This window comes from Carettochelys insculpta, chromosome 9 (genome assembly GCF_033958435.1).
Source record: "Carettochelys insculpta isolate YL-2023 chromosome 9, ASM3395843v1, whole genome shotgun sequence".
Classification (NCBI taxonomy): domain Eukaryota; kingdom Metazoa; phylum Chordata; order Testudines; family Carettochelyidae; genus Carettochelys; species Carettochelys insculpta.
Window position 1 is genome coordinate 63,559,712 of NC_134145.1, and position 12,487 is coordinate 63,572,198.

At 42.4% G+C, this 12,487-nt stretch overlaps 1 protein-coding gene across 3 annotated transcripts in view; it reads left to right on the forward strand.

Annotated features, from left to right (window-relative positions):
- The window catches only part of DNM3 (dynamin 3), a 209,824-nt gene that overhangs the window by 172,579 nt on the left and 24,758 nt on the right, over window positions 1-12,487 (forward strand). For all 3 annotated transcript variants that reach the window (XM_075003530.1, XM_075003531.1, XM_075003529.1), the window contains one exon: window positions 8,775-8,939. In XM_075003530.1, coding sequence (XP_074859631.1) covers window positions 8,775-8,939 — 165 coding nt within the window. The remainder of the gene's footprint in view (window positions 1-8,774; window positions 8,940-12,487) is intronic.

A 12,487-nucleotide genomic window follows, 5' to 3' on the forward strand; every position in this document is an offset into this window, starting at 1 on the left:
GGTAGATGAACAGATTTGAATCTCAGCCCTAGATTAAACTATAGCTACAGTGTCCAGTGTCTTGTCATGTCTTCGTATAAACGCCCCTAGGCGTACCTGCCCCATGAGCTACTGCCACTGATTTACGGGGATGTTCACACTGGATCCCCTGCCATTTCACGAGCAGCAGAAGCTCCTTGAAAGATGTTCACACTGGCACCTACACCATAGTGCTCACCGGTCCAGCTGATATCAAGTGATGGCCCCTGTTCTGGTGCCCTGGCCTAGTTTTAAAACTGGGGAACTGCTGGCTGTGTGCTTTCTGTCAAGCCTTTCCTTTGGAATACGCTCCCGATGAGTTCCAGCCATCCAGACTCTACTGACCGTCAAGCTAGAGTGTGCGTTGGGAGAGCTGCTGAAGAACTGAACAGAGCTGAGGGCAATACTAGTGTTTGATGGAGAAATGAGGTGATTTGATTTTTGCGTGGCTGTGTGATCACTATTCTGTGTCATTTCCTCCTTTGACCTGTTGAATTCTTCACTACATATGACAGGCGCCTGCAGTGTTCCGAGAGGGCCTCTTGATGTTGTTGTTTTGTAAGAGTAAAAAGTGCTGTGGCAACAAGAGTATGAAGAGGTTCCCATCACCCATAATTGACAAGGTTTTCTCTTCATTCACACAAGTACATCTGAGTGGCGGTCTCACCTGTAACACTTTTGTGGCTATTGAGTGCAGTGTTCTCCACTTTACTGTCAGTTCGAGGACCACCGCCTCAGCAGTTGTCCGAATTTATATTATAAAGTCCTCCTGACTGTATGAACCTAATTCTTTGACTACCATGGGGTTGCCCCAGCAAAGAATTTGGCCCTTCTGGCTTACATACGCACTTATATGAAGACATTATAGGCCAGAACCGTGTTCAGAGTGACAACAGATATGATGTTATCTGAATTCTGCATGTGCATTTACGCAAGGTAGGATTACATGTTTCTTAGTGGGATCAGATCAGGGCTGCTTGCCTGTTCTGCACCAAAGTAGACTAATGGAGTTCAGTGATATGAATGGAAGTGCAGTGGGCCACAAATAATTGCAGTGATTAAATCTTGTATCTGTAGAAATGTATATCATGAAATAAGAGATGCTTGATATGATGTAGCCGTCATCGGGGACTCCTGTTACAGACAAGAAGCAGCAGTCTGGTGAAGCAGAAGTAAATACCTTCTCCACACTAATCCTTTACTTTTGGCTTGAACTTTGACTCTGTAGCCCAGCCTCCATGGTGTTATGGTATGAGAGTTCTTAAACCTACTCTGTTTCTTACTTGTGATGGATCTGCTCTTCTGTGCAGGCCTATACTGCAAGGACAGATCGATCTAAGCTACACAATTTGAGTTAAAGTTGTGGTGGTGGTGGTAGTACTAGTAGTAAGCTTGTAGCACAACTCAAATCGATGTATCTTAGATCTACTTACTGTAGGGTCTACAATGCAGGGGGTAAAAAGAAAAATACTCCCTTGCTGACTCCCCTTTCTCATCTCGTTCTGCTGGAGTACCCAAGTTGACAGGACGGTGATTGTCAGCTGATTTAGTGGGCCTTTACTAAACTTGCTAAGTTGGCTGCAAGTGGGTTGATCACTGCAGCATTGGTCCACCCCATAGTGCAGACAAGCTCTGTATCTCACCACAAGCTTTACTAACCTTGCTACATCAGGTCTGATTATCTTGGAATAGATCTCTCGGGAAGAGCCTCCTGATTATTGCTGTCCTACCAGCCAGTCCATGCCCTCTGTTCATCCAGCATTTGAAAGCACTGTTGCTTAGTCCTAGACAACGTCCCTGGCTGTTGTTGGTACGTTGCAGAATGGAGGAAACTGCTTGCTGGATGGGCCATTTCATTTCATTTTCCAAATTCCTGACAAGGATTTTCATTTGCAAGCAAAAGAAATGCAATGTATAATCAAATGGCTACTTTCTTACAAAATATAGAAACAGTGCCTCAGTAATTCTCGTCCAGTAATTTAGTAATGACATCTGCCATAGCCAGCATTGTGTTTTATAATAATATAAAGTATTGCTTTGCTTTCATTTAATTGGATTTAGCTCTTTCCCCAGCGATCCAAATGATTCCATTTTGCCTCCTGCCATGCTTTGTAACAGAATGTTCTGTTTGATATCAGAAAGTACTTTATTGTTTGAGAAACTTTTCTAATTAAATAACTAGACAGTTTCTCCTTTTTGGAACTGAAATCCTGAAAGGTTATAGGAGACATTTTTATGCATGTTTGCAGCTGTCTGACATGTAATAAAATCATGGCACTCAGAGATGATCTTGTTCACTCTGTGTGGTCAATGTAGGGTTGTTCTCAACAACGTATTTTCCAGTACTACATCCAGCCTTGCTTTAAATATTCAGTGTGATGGGACTCTTTACTGGGGAAACTAGTTGACAGCCTTATAAATCTCACTGGCGCTGGTCAGGAAGATTGTCCTGATGTTCAGCTGAACCCTTCCATTTCTGGACTGTATTCCCATTACAGGTACAATTCCTCTCACTCCAAAGTGTTTTCTAACCTTCCAGAAGACTTCTCTCCTTAGCTGTCGTGTAGACATGCACATATGGGCTGAAATCCAGTCCTCACTGAAATCACTTCAGGAGAGAGAAGGGACTTGACTTCACTTGTCTTTTGTTCTGTGTTCATGCATCACCTTTATCAGCCTTTCTGTTGTTTTTCTCCAGCTTCTTCCACCTTCTCATACTGAGGATGTCTCGATCCGCTATTGCAAGCGTGGTTGCATCCGTAATGCTAATTCATCCAAGCATCCTAGACCACTTTCAGCAAGAAGTCTGGTGGCACCTTCGAGACTTTTTTATTAGCGCATCAGCTTTCATGTGTTGCAACTTACTTCTTCAGATGCATGCAGTGAAAGACTTGGACGGTAGGGATGCAGAGATGGGAGTGTTACATCAGTGCTAATTCAATTAGGGTGGATGTGGCCCCCTTCCAACAGTTATAAGAAGGTGAGAATACCTAACGGGGAAAATTGTCCTTTATAGGTGACCTACTCAACAAAGTAAGCAACAGAACACCACTGTCCTTAACTACAGCCCCCAGCTAAAACGTCTCCACCATATCATCAAGGATCTGCAACCTACTCTAGATGACAATCCCTCATTCTCACAGACCTTGGGAGGTAGGCCAGTCCTCAAATACAGACAGTCCTCCCTACCTGAAACAAATACCATCAACTACACACCCCACAACAGAAACATAGACCCAGGAACCAATTCCTACAACAAACCCCACTGCCAGCTCTGTCCACACATTTTCTCTAGTGACACCATCATAGGACCATCCCATTGAAGGCTGGTTTGCCTGCATATCATCGAATGTGACATGTGCCGGCGGTGCCCCTCTGCCATGGACATTGGACAGACCAGAGTATGTCTACGCAAAAAAATAAATGGGCACAAATGAGACCTCAAGAATAGTAACACAATAACTATTTTAACCTCCCGGGATGCACACTTACAGACTTGATAGTTGCCATTAAGCAAAATAAGTTCAAAACCAGACTGCAATGTGAAATTGTGGAGCTGGAATTCATAGGCAAATTTGACACTGCCAGAATGGATCTGAATAGAGACTGGGAATGACTGGCTCTCTCCTTACAAGTAATTTTTCCCTTTTAGGTATTCTTGCTTTTTTACCATGGTTGGGAGTGGGCCCATCCACACTGATTGTATTTGCACGGGTGTAACACTCCCATCTCTGCAGCCCTACCATCTGATTCTTTCACTTCATGCATTTGACACAGTGAATTGCAACTCACAAAACTTATGCCCTAATAAAATGGTTAGCCTTTAAGGTGCCACTGGACTCTTTCTTGTTTTTGCTGACAGACTAACAAGGCTATCTCAGCCCCCTTTTGTAAAGTATGTAAGTGGCATAGTCCTACTTGCGGGTTGGGGGAGGAACATCACCTTGGCTCTGTGGCAAGATGACTGTGTATATTGGCTGCCTTCTGAGCTTGCAAAGTATCTGCTCTCAGTGCTAGCCTTTAAGGGTTTCTGCACTTTGAATTATTTTTCCCCAGATATACTAGTTTTTATTTTTCCAAGATGAATCACGTGCTCTTAGCCCAGTGGTTTTCAAATTTTCTGCATTTCAAATCCCTTTTTTAAAAAAAAAAAAAGAGATGGAGGCACAAGCCCCACACACTGGGAGTCTGCAAACCACAATTTGAAAACTTTCTTCAGTCCTTACTTATCTCATTGTCCTTCCTCGTGTTGGCTAATTCCCAGACTGGCTAGTTCCCAGACTAATTGTGTCAGTTATGTAATTAGTATATGCCTCTTCCAGGCCATTAACGAAGCTATTTAAGAGAAAAGGTAAATTGTAACAATCCAGTAAATACCTATCCTATGTCTGCACATTTCTATTTACTGTAGCCTTGTAAAAATAAACCAAAAAAAAAAAAAACCCAGCAACAACTAAAATTAACGAGCAGCTCAGGACATGAACTCTACCAGCTTCCCAGATACAGAGCATGTGCTCCTGGTTGTGGTGAGGAAAAGAAGAGGACAATATATGCTGTTCCTAAAGTGGGAAGAGGGAATCAGCAGCCAACTAGGGTTAAGTCTAGAGTACAGGTTTTAGCTGGGCGACTTCTGGGCTCCCGACAGAAGTCTGCTGTTCTGGGAGCCTTCTGCCAACATCTGTCGTCCTCGTTCCACACTGAGGAAGGGATGTGTCAGCAGAGGGGTTTTTCCCATCATTTGGGTACATGTGGACAGGCCAAATGTTGGGAAAGCCTCTCCTGACAGAACTGTCATCAGGAGGTATGCAAATGAGCTGTGCAATTTGCATATCTTTTGCTGACAGTTCTTGGCAATGTAGACATAGTCTAAGAGTTCCTCTTCCTGGACTGGAGGCAAGGAAGAGAAAGTTGTTTCCTGGCTTTATAGATTTTCTTTGTTGGCCTGACACCTTTCCTCTGCCTTCCCGGTTGGATAATAGGGTAGGTGGAACAGTGATCAAAGGTGCAGCTCCAAACAGTTTTTGAAGAGAGTATCAGCGGCCCTATGACAACCACAGTCAGGATCCCCAGCCAGCTGAACAGTTTACATGCGCCCGGTGAATATGCCAATGGAAATTTGCAAGGATGGCCTGTTTTAGCTCTTTCTTTCTGGTATTCTAGCTGATGCTCAGTCCCCTGTTCCAGGTCATTTGGAAAGAATTCTGCAGTAAGAATCTGAGAGGCACCATAAAATCATTCCCACTCTAGATACAAAGCATCTTGTGTTCTTCTCAATCACCAGTTGAGTAATTCTATTTCTAACAAAGCTTTTAGTCATCCAGTGCCATCCTGAATCCTGGTTTACTGTTCCAGCTGCTGAGCTTCATGATCTCTCACCTGGAGAGGTAGAGAGTTCTTAGCAGACCAAAGTCAATTTCAAATAGAAAGACTGAAAGTAGGATAATGGCTTGAACTGTTGAGCTTCTGCCTTTAAGATTTTTTAATCATGGCCGTGGAAGACAATCAGATGTGGGGGGTGCTAATTTTGGAAACCATCTATTTAGTGTTGTTGCTACTTCAAGGTGCGTGCGTACACACACAAACACACCGCCCTTCATTGCAGCACCACAGCTCAGACAGAACGTTGTAAATTAGTCTGTCTTGTCCTATTCTCTGCAAGGCTTCAACAGCATATTACTATTTAACAGGTATAATGGAGCCCATTCAGAAGGTGTGCTCTGTCTCAAATGAGGGGTCAGTCCATTAATAGAATGCTGGAACATTAAGGGTGACTCAGTGGCCTCGTCTGCAGTTTTAAACCAACGAAATGTAAATATAACAGGACGGCAGCTAACAAAACTAGAAGTTTGTTATGAAATCCAGTTTTACCAAGCAGCCTGATTTTTATTGGTTAACTTGGGCACGAGAGAATCAGAGTTAGTTGGGAGAGGAAAACTTCATAATTCTTGAAGCTTTTAAAAAAATCATTATTGTTTAATTTATATTGCACTAGAGTCCATGAGCCCAAGTTACAATCCAGGCCCTGAGCGTGATCCCTGTCCCACACAAATACAGAGCAGATCCCTATCCCACACCAGAGCATAATCTTAGTACAGGTTTAAAGTAAAAATACAGCCCGTTGTTAAGATTATTAGTGGAAGCTTTGTTTAGAAAAATTGCTTTAAATTTAGCCATATGGATTTAGAAACCATAGCTAAAGAAGTGTGAAGTCCAATCTGTTACCTTTCAGAAAGGGTATTGATTCCTGTGGTATTGTCCACATTTTGTAAACATCACCACCGAACATACACATAAAAGGTTAAAACAAAAAGCAGTCAAGTAGCACTTTAAAGACTAGCGAAACGGTTTATTAGGTGAGCCTTGTCCCATGAAAGCTCACCTAATAAACCGTTTTGCTAGTCTTTAAAGTGCTACTTGACTGCTTTTTGTTTTGATAGTGTGTAGACTAGCACGGCTTCCTCTCTATTACTATAAAAGGTTAAATGTTTGCAGACTTTTACCCTTTGCCTTAGACATCAGAGGCAAATTACTATTTTTATTTTACATTCCCTTGATGAGGATAATGATAAACATCTGTCACTTCGCTGCTTAGCCAGCAAAGAATCTTACTGCAATCCTGTAATTTAAATGGGAAAAAAATACATAGATATACGCTCTGTTACCAAGGCAGTGTGCAGGAGGTGATAGAAAATTCCAGATAGATCGAGGGGAGGGGGACTGGGGAAGGACATTTCATGTCTGCAATTACTTCGCTGAAAGAAAACTTCCATAGATGTATGCTTGTCCATTTATCTTGGGTATTTTAGAAGGGGAAATTACTGCTTGTTTCTTTCCAAACCCATGGAGGAAAATAAAAAAAAAAAAAAAATCGATCTGAATTCTGTGACTCTCCACCATATGTAGCTTATTAGCAGAATGAGTACAGTTTGCAAGTTAGTGTCTCTACTGGTGTTACAGAATCCAAATCAACTTCAGCTTGTGTTTCTTCAGTTACTTGTACTTAAGTTCCATTTTCCCTCTCCAAATTTTAGGAAACTTGGCTAATTATTTTAAAGGCATTAGATTAGTTGTTTTTCCCATTACTTTTGGTCTAATTAAAAATGTCTTACCTGCTGTCATCTGTTCTGTTAAGGGCAATGGCGTTTGAGTATTTCATTTTTAAATGGTGTATTAGCCCTTGTTTCTTGGCTCAGTTACAAGAAGTTAAAACTACTCCCAGTTGCTTTTCAATATTGATTGGATCAAGGTGGTGAGAGAATGCATTGCAAAGACAGCAGCGACCAGGATTTCCCAAAGCGACTAGGAATTTTAGCATCTTTTTGGAGGTGCCTCACTTGGCATTTTTGATCTCTGATTTTGCTGATTCTCGAACTGCTAAGTAACCACCTTCTGAAAATCAGGCCTCAGGTTTGGCATCTGAAACTACTAGTGACCTGAAAATCTTAGCGCTATATTAATGATGCTGACAAGTATGGCTGGTAGGTCGCTATGTGACCTTTACTAGCTTTTGTCCATAGTACATAGTTCACGACTGGTCACGTAACTTCTGTTTTCTTTTACGTGATAGCTGCAGAGGGATGAGATTATAGTCTTTGTTCAGTCTCTCTGCAGAAACTACATGCATCTGATGCAGCGGGTCTTTGCCCACGAAAACTTATGCTCCAAAAAATTTGCTAGTCTGTAAGGTGCCACAGGACTTCTCGTTGTTCTTGCAGATACAGACTAACACAGCCACCCCCTCTGATATTTCTGCAGAGAAATATTTTCTGTTGGGGTGGGGAAAGAGACATTATTTCTGCTTGAAATTTAGTTCATTTGGCTTATTTAAGCAGAAGAAGTGGTTTGTTTTTTTGTCTATAGGCTCAATGTACAGTCATTTCTTCTATTTAAACAGTCCAAGCTGACGTGAAGTATGTACCATGAGCTTCCAGTTAATTTCAGCGGTAAACAAAAAGCTGCTGGTTCACACATACAAAGGAGCTGTTTGAGTCCAGCTGAGGGAAAGGCCTCATGTGCAAAGCCTTGACGTACTGAAACTGGAGATGATGTCATTGCTAAGTCATTTTTTGATAGATGTGTTGCATCTTCTCTAAAGAATCTGTGGCTGAGTTTGTGAATTTGTGTCAACTGAGAGTCAGTTAGAGTTTACCCGCAGGAGTAGCACTTACAAAATCAGAGTTTGTAGTGCTGCTGTCGTGAATGAGCCAAGAGACAACTGGCAGGCTGAATATGGTAGTTACCTTCTCTGTTATAAGGGCTGCAGTGGGTTGAGGGAATTTCTGGGGGTTTCGTTCACCTCCTCAGTTCTTTATTGTTTTGAAACTGTCTTTGATCTAAAAGTATGTGTTTGTGTGGAAGTATAACATAGCCTTTGAAATGGGCTCTTTGGATCTTCCATTAACCCTGCGGTGTCCAACATGCTAGCCATTAGCCACAAATGGCTATTTCACCCACTGAGTGTGGCTAGTTGGCTTGAATAATAAATATATCTTCAGAATAACGTGGTCAGTTCACTTCAGAACTGGTTGAACACCACGGCATTAACCCCTTACCGCCAAGAATCCAGAGTTCCTGCTGCTTAAGCATTCATGTAAACCAGCTTAATGCCAAATGGTTAAAGCTCCAGGTATGCTGATCAGAGAAATATGTTGCTGTGTTACCAATCTGTAAATGTTGCTTTATTGGACCTCCTGTTCTAGCTTTGAATGGCTAAATAGCATGGAAACAGGTGTATGTTGTATTATGCTTCTGTGTAGACTGAAAACGAGGAGAACAGCCAAGCGGACAATTTCTCCATGGACCCCCAACTGGAGCGGCAGGTGGAGACCATTCGGAACCTTGTGGACTCCTACATGGCTATAATCAATAAGTGCATCCGCGATCTGATACCCAAAACAATCATGCACCTTATGATCAACAATGTGAGTAGGAGCCTCACCTTTTCGATTGTTTTGAAATGTTTGCTTGCATCTTCAACACTTACAGAGCTGTATCGTTTTTAAAATAGAGCAACAATGTTGTACGGTGAAGAAAAGACGACAGGTGCATAGAATATCACACATTGCGAACACGAATAATAGTTCCGAAAAGCAAACACTGCAGTCTTCTGCAGCAAAAAGTTCGAAGTATAAACACTACTGTGTTCTGCAATAAGAACCCTTGTCGTTATCTGCCTATCTGGGACCCACCTAATTATAATTCATCTGGCAGGCTGAGGGTGCTTACTGTAGATTACTGTAGTATTTTTAGTGTAAGGCTGAGTTTTGGTTCATCCTAGTTGGCAGTAACATTAGCATTTAAAAGCACTCTCCAGACAAACTTGTCCTTCAGGAGGTGTGTGTGTGTAAAGAGAGCTCTTAAGGATGTGCAGTGGATCTGTATTGCACTGACCCACAGTCCTTAAATAACCAAAGCCATTGAACGTCCTTGTTTCATGTTTGGTTTTTTCGGGCAGGGGGAGAATAGCATTCCATACTATACTAGTATTTTTCTGGGTTTCTGACACTTGCAGATCATCTTGGGGAAAAAAAATTCAAGGGTGGTTTGGACATTTTGTTCAGAGCAGTGGTTCTCAAACTATGCGGCAAGCCTCACTAGGGAGGTGTGGGAATGCGTCAAGGGATGTAGAGGCTGTGTGCACTTTTCTGTTTTCTTTCTGCAAGCTCTGGCTATCAGCTGTGGGTGGCTGTGGCTCGTGCAGAAAGTCTGTGCACACCCAGAACATGGGAGAAGGGGACAGCCACAGCCCAGGCACTGTCGTCCTCCTCCTCCCACTGCCCAGTTCCTTACAGGGCAGTGGTGAGATTCTGGCTGTCAGCAGAAGCACAGCAATAGGGTATTAAGTCTACTGCAAAGTGATATTGACAGATATTGTTTCACATTTCCACCCTTTTTTCTGTGCTTTAGCTGGCACAGAGCTGCCTTCAGAGCTAGGTGTCCGGCCAGCAGCCACTTCTGCTCTCCACTCTGCCTTCAGAGCTGGGTGGCAGTATATTTATTTGGAGGGGCCTGAAGCAGCTACAGACACAAAAATGGGGACCCAATCAAATGAGCTGGAGAACTGTTGAGTTAGAGGCTCAGAGGAAATGTGTGTATCTGTCAGCCCCCCCCCCCCAAACTTTTAGTAATTTGATTTAAAAGTAGCTTTGCATTCGTGTTGCTAGCCCATTGCTGGAGGATTTAGAAGACATTCACTGAGGTCCAGAAGAGTCCTGATTGGGTCCTGTCTGTGCTACTCTTTGTATGAGACACACTACTGCTGTGTTTGTGTTAAACCGCTACTGGAAGCAGCACTTCCTTTCAGTCACTAATAAGACCTTCTTTAGGAGATATTAAGCCAACAAAAAATCAGCTGTGATCAATAGAATACAATAAAAAGCAAATCTATCTAAAATGTAACTTTTAAATGAGACTGCCTGAAGCCATCTTTTATCTCACAAGGCTGATGCATCCCCGGAGATCTGTGGAAATTACGTTGCACCTGAGACTTGGGTGGCTGGCACAGCAGCTTGAATACAGTCCACAAAGTCCTCACACACAGAGAGGAAGACTGGGCTTCCCTTAACTTCTCTTAGGATAATGAAGCTAATTTTTGATTCATGTTAAAATCTTGGGAGAGAAGATTCACTGAGGCCTTTACAAAAGAGAGTGAAAACAAATGGAACTGCCACATTTTCCCCCAACTAACAAAATCTAGAATTCAGGAAGTATATGTGTATGCACAGAAATTCTCTGCTCCCTCCAGAGCACAGCTGGGACCTTGCTTTGTAGACTTCAGGGGAAAGAACTAGCCTTTTGGAAGGCTTGTTGATCCAGCTTTCTCAAAGTGTAGAATTTAGTGAAGAGTTCCTTTTGGAAAGTTTACATTCAATTTTCTGCCATTCACGTCCCCATATGGAATTGTTTAAGTTGAAAAGTTTTGCTTCAGAAGTGGAGTACTGTAAGGCTTCGTTCATTGCAACTGCGTGGTGGTTTTATAACTAAAGCATGCCAGGTGACAGTGGCACAAGAAAACTGTATGTATTTGACACCATCTAGGTCTAAACTAATCTCTGTCACAATACACAGCCTGGGTCTGAGTCCACCAGTGCTAACGGAACCCTGAGTCCAATCTTGTAAAGTTATGATGAAGAATCCAAGCTTTTCCAAGGAAAGTGTAAAGGCTTGAGAGTTAAATGTTAATTCATTTTTGTTTCCATGAGGCTTGAATTGAAAATTGTTGAAAAGATCAGTGAAGAAGTTACTTTTAAAAAAAAATGACACCATTAACCAGAGGGGAAAATAACTTTAGTACTTTTGGCTGAGCAAGCCAAAATGTCATGCAGAGAAATGGGATGTAAGAAATCTGCTTTGGAAACAGAGACCTTTCTGGCAGGTTGTGTTGTCTGGAGATCTTTAGAATCCCAACCCGTCCACTAAAAGAGAAATTAAATGAAACCCCATTTAATTATTCTGGTTTACTTACAATGCCCCAGAGTGTTATCCACAGAACTCTAGAAACTACTTGATCCCAAGGAAGTGGTTTCCATGGCAGTCACAACCTCCTGACTATTTGGAGAACTTCCTTTCCAGTTGGTGGGGTATTTAAATGGTGCTTACAATTCAGAGTGAGGTACTGGATTCAAATTTACTGTAAAGAAAATAAGTGAATGCCATCCTACAGCATGTCTGTATATGTCTGATGTATGTTGTTACCTTCCAAATCAACTGCTAATTAGGATGAATCTGTGTTAGTTTAAGGGAAAAGGAAATTTGCTGCAGAAACCCGTCATCGAATTATCATTAGAGGCAAACACATCTGAACAAAACACACGTTCCAAATTCAAAGCTGAAATGTTCCCAATATGTAGAGCCCTGCAAATCTGCTTTAGAGAGACAGACCATTTTTTGCAGATGGCAGCTCAGCTGCAAATGCAAATTTTATATCCATGCAGGGCCCCACTAAGACACCTCTTGGTGCTGAGGTATTGAAGGAGAAGGATGCAGGTAGTGATGGTGGAAAAAGATAGGCTCACCTTGGTGGATTAACTCTACCGTAAACCTGAATGTTGTGGCAATGACTGCTTACACATTAGGTCCCCTGGTAGCAATAGCCCTTCCCACTGTCAGTTGAAATTTCTGTGCCTGCTCCTTTAGTGCTACCTGGGGCTGTGTCTACACTATGAGATAAATTTGAATTTGTCAGTTAGGTCGCTATTACCGCACGACTGCCTTCACTGTAAATACCATTAGCTCAATTTAGGGAGCACTAATATGGATATCATAACATCGTCGGAAATGGCTGGGTGCAGCGTCAAGTTCAACGTTAAAAATTCAAATAAAGGCCAGTGTGGAAGCGCCACGTCTTAAAATTGAATTTATTAGCCTCCAGAGGTGACCGGTATGTAACCCACACTGCCCCTCACTGCGCTGCCCCGGCTGTTGCTCTCCAGGTGCGTGGGAATTAGGTAACAGGAAGCCCATGTTTGTG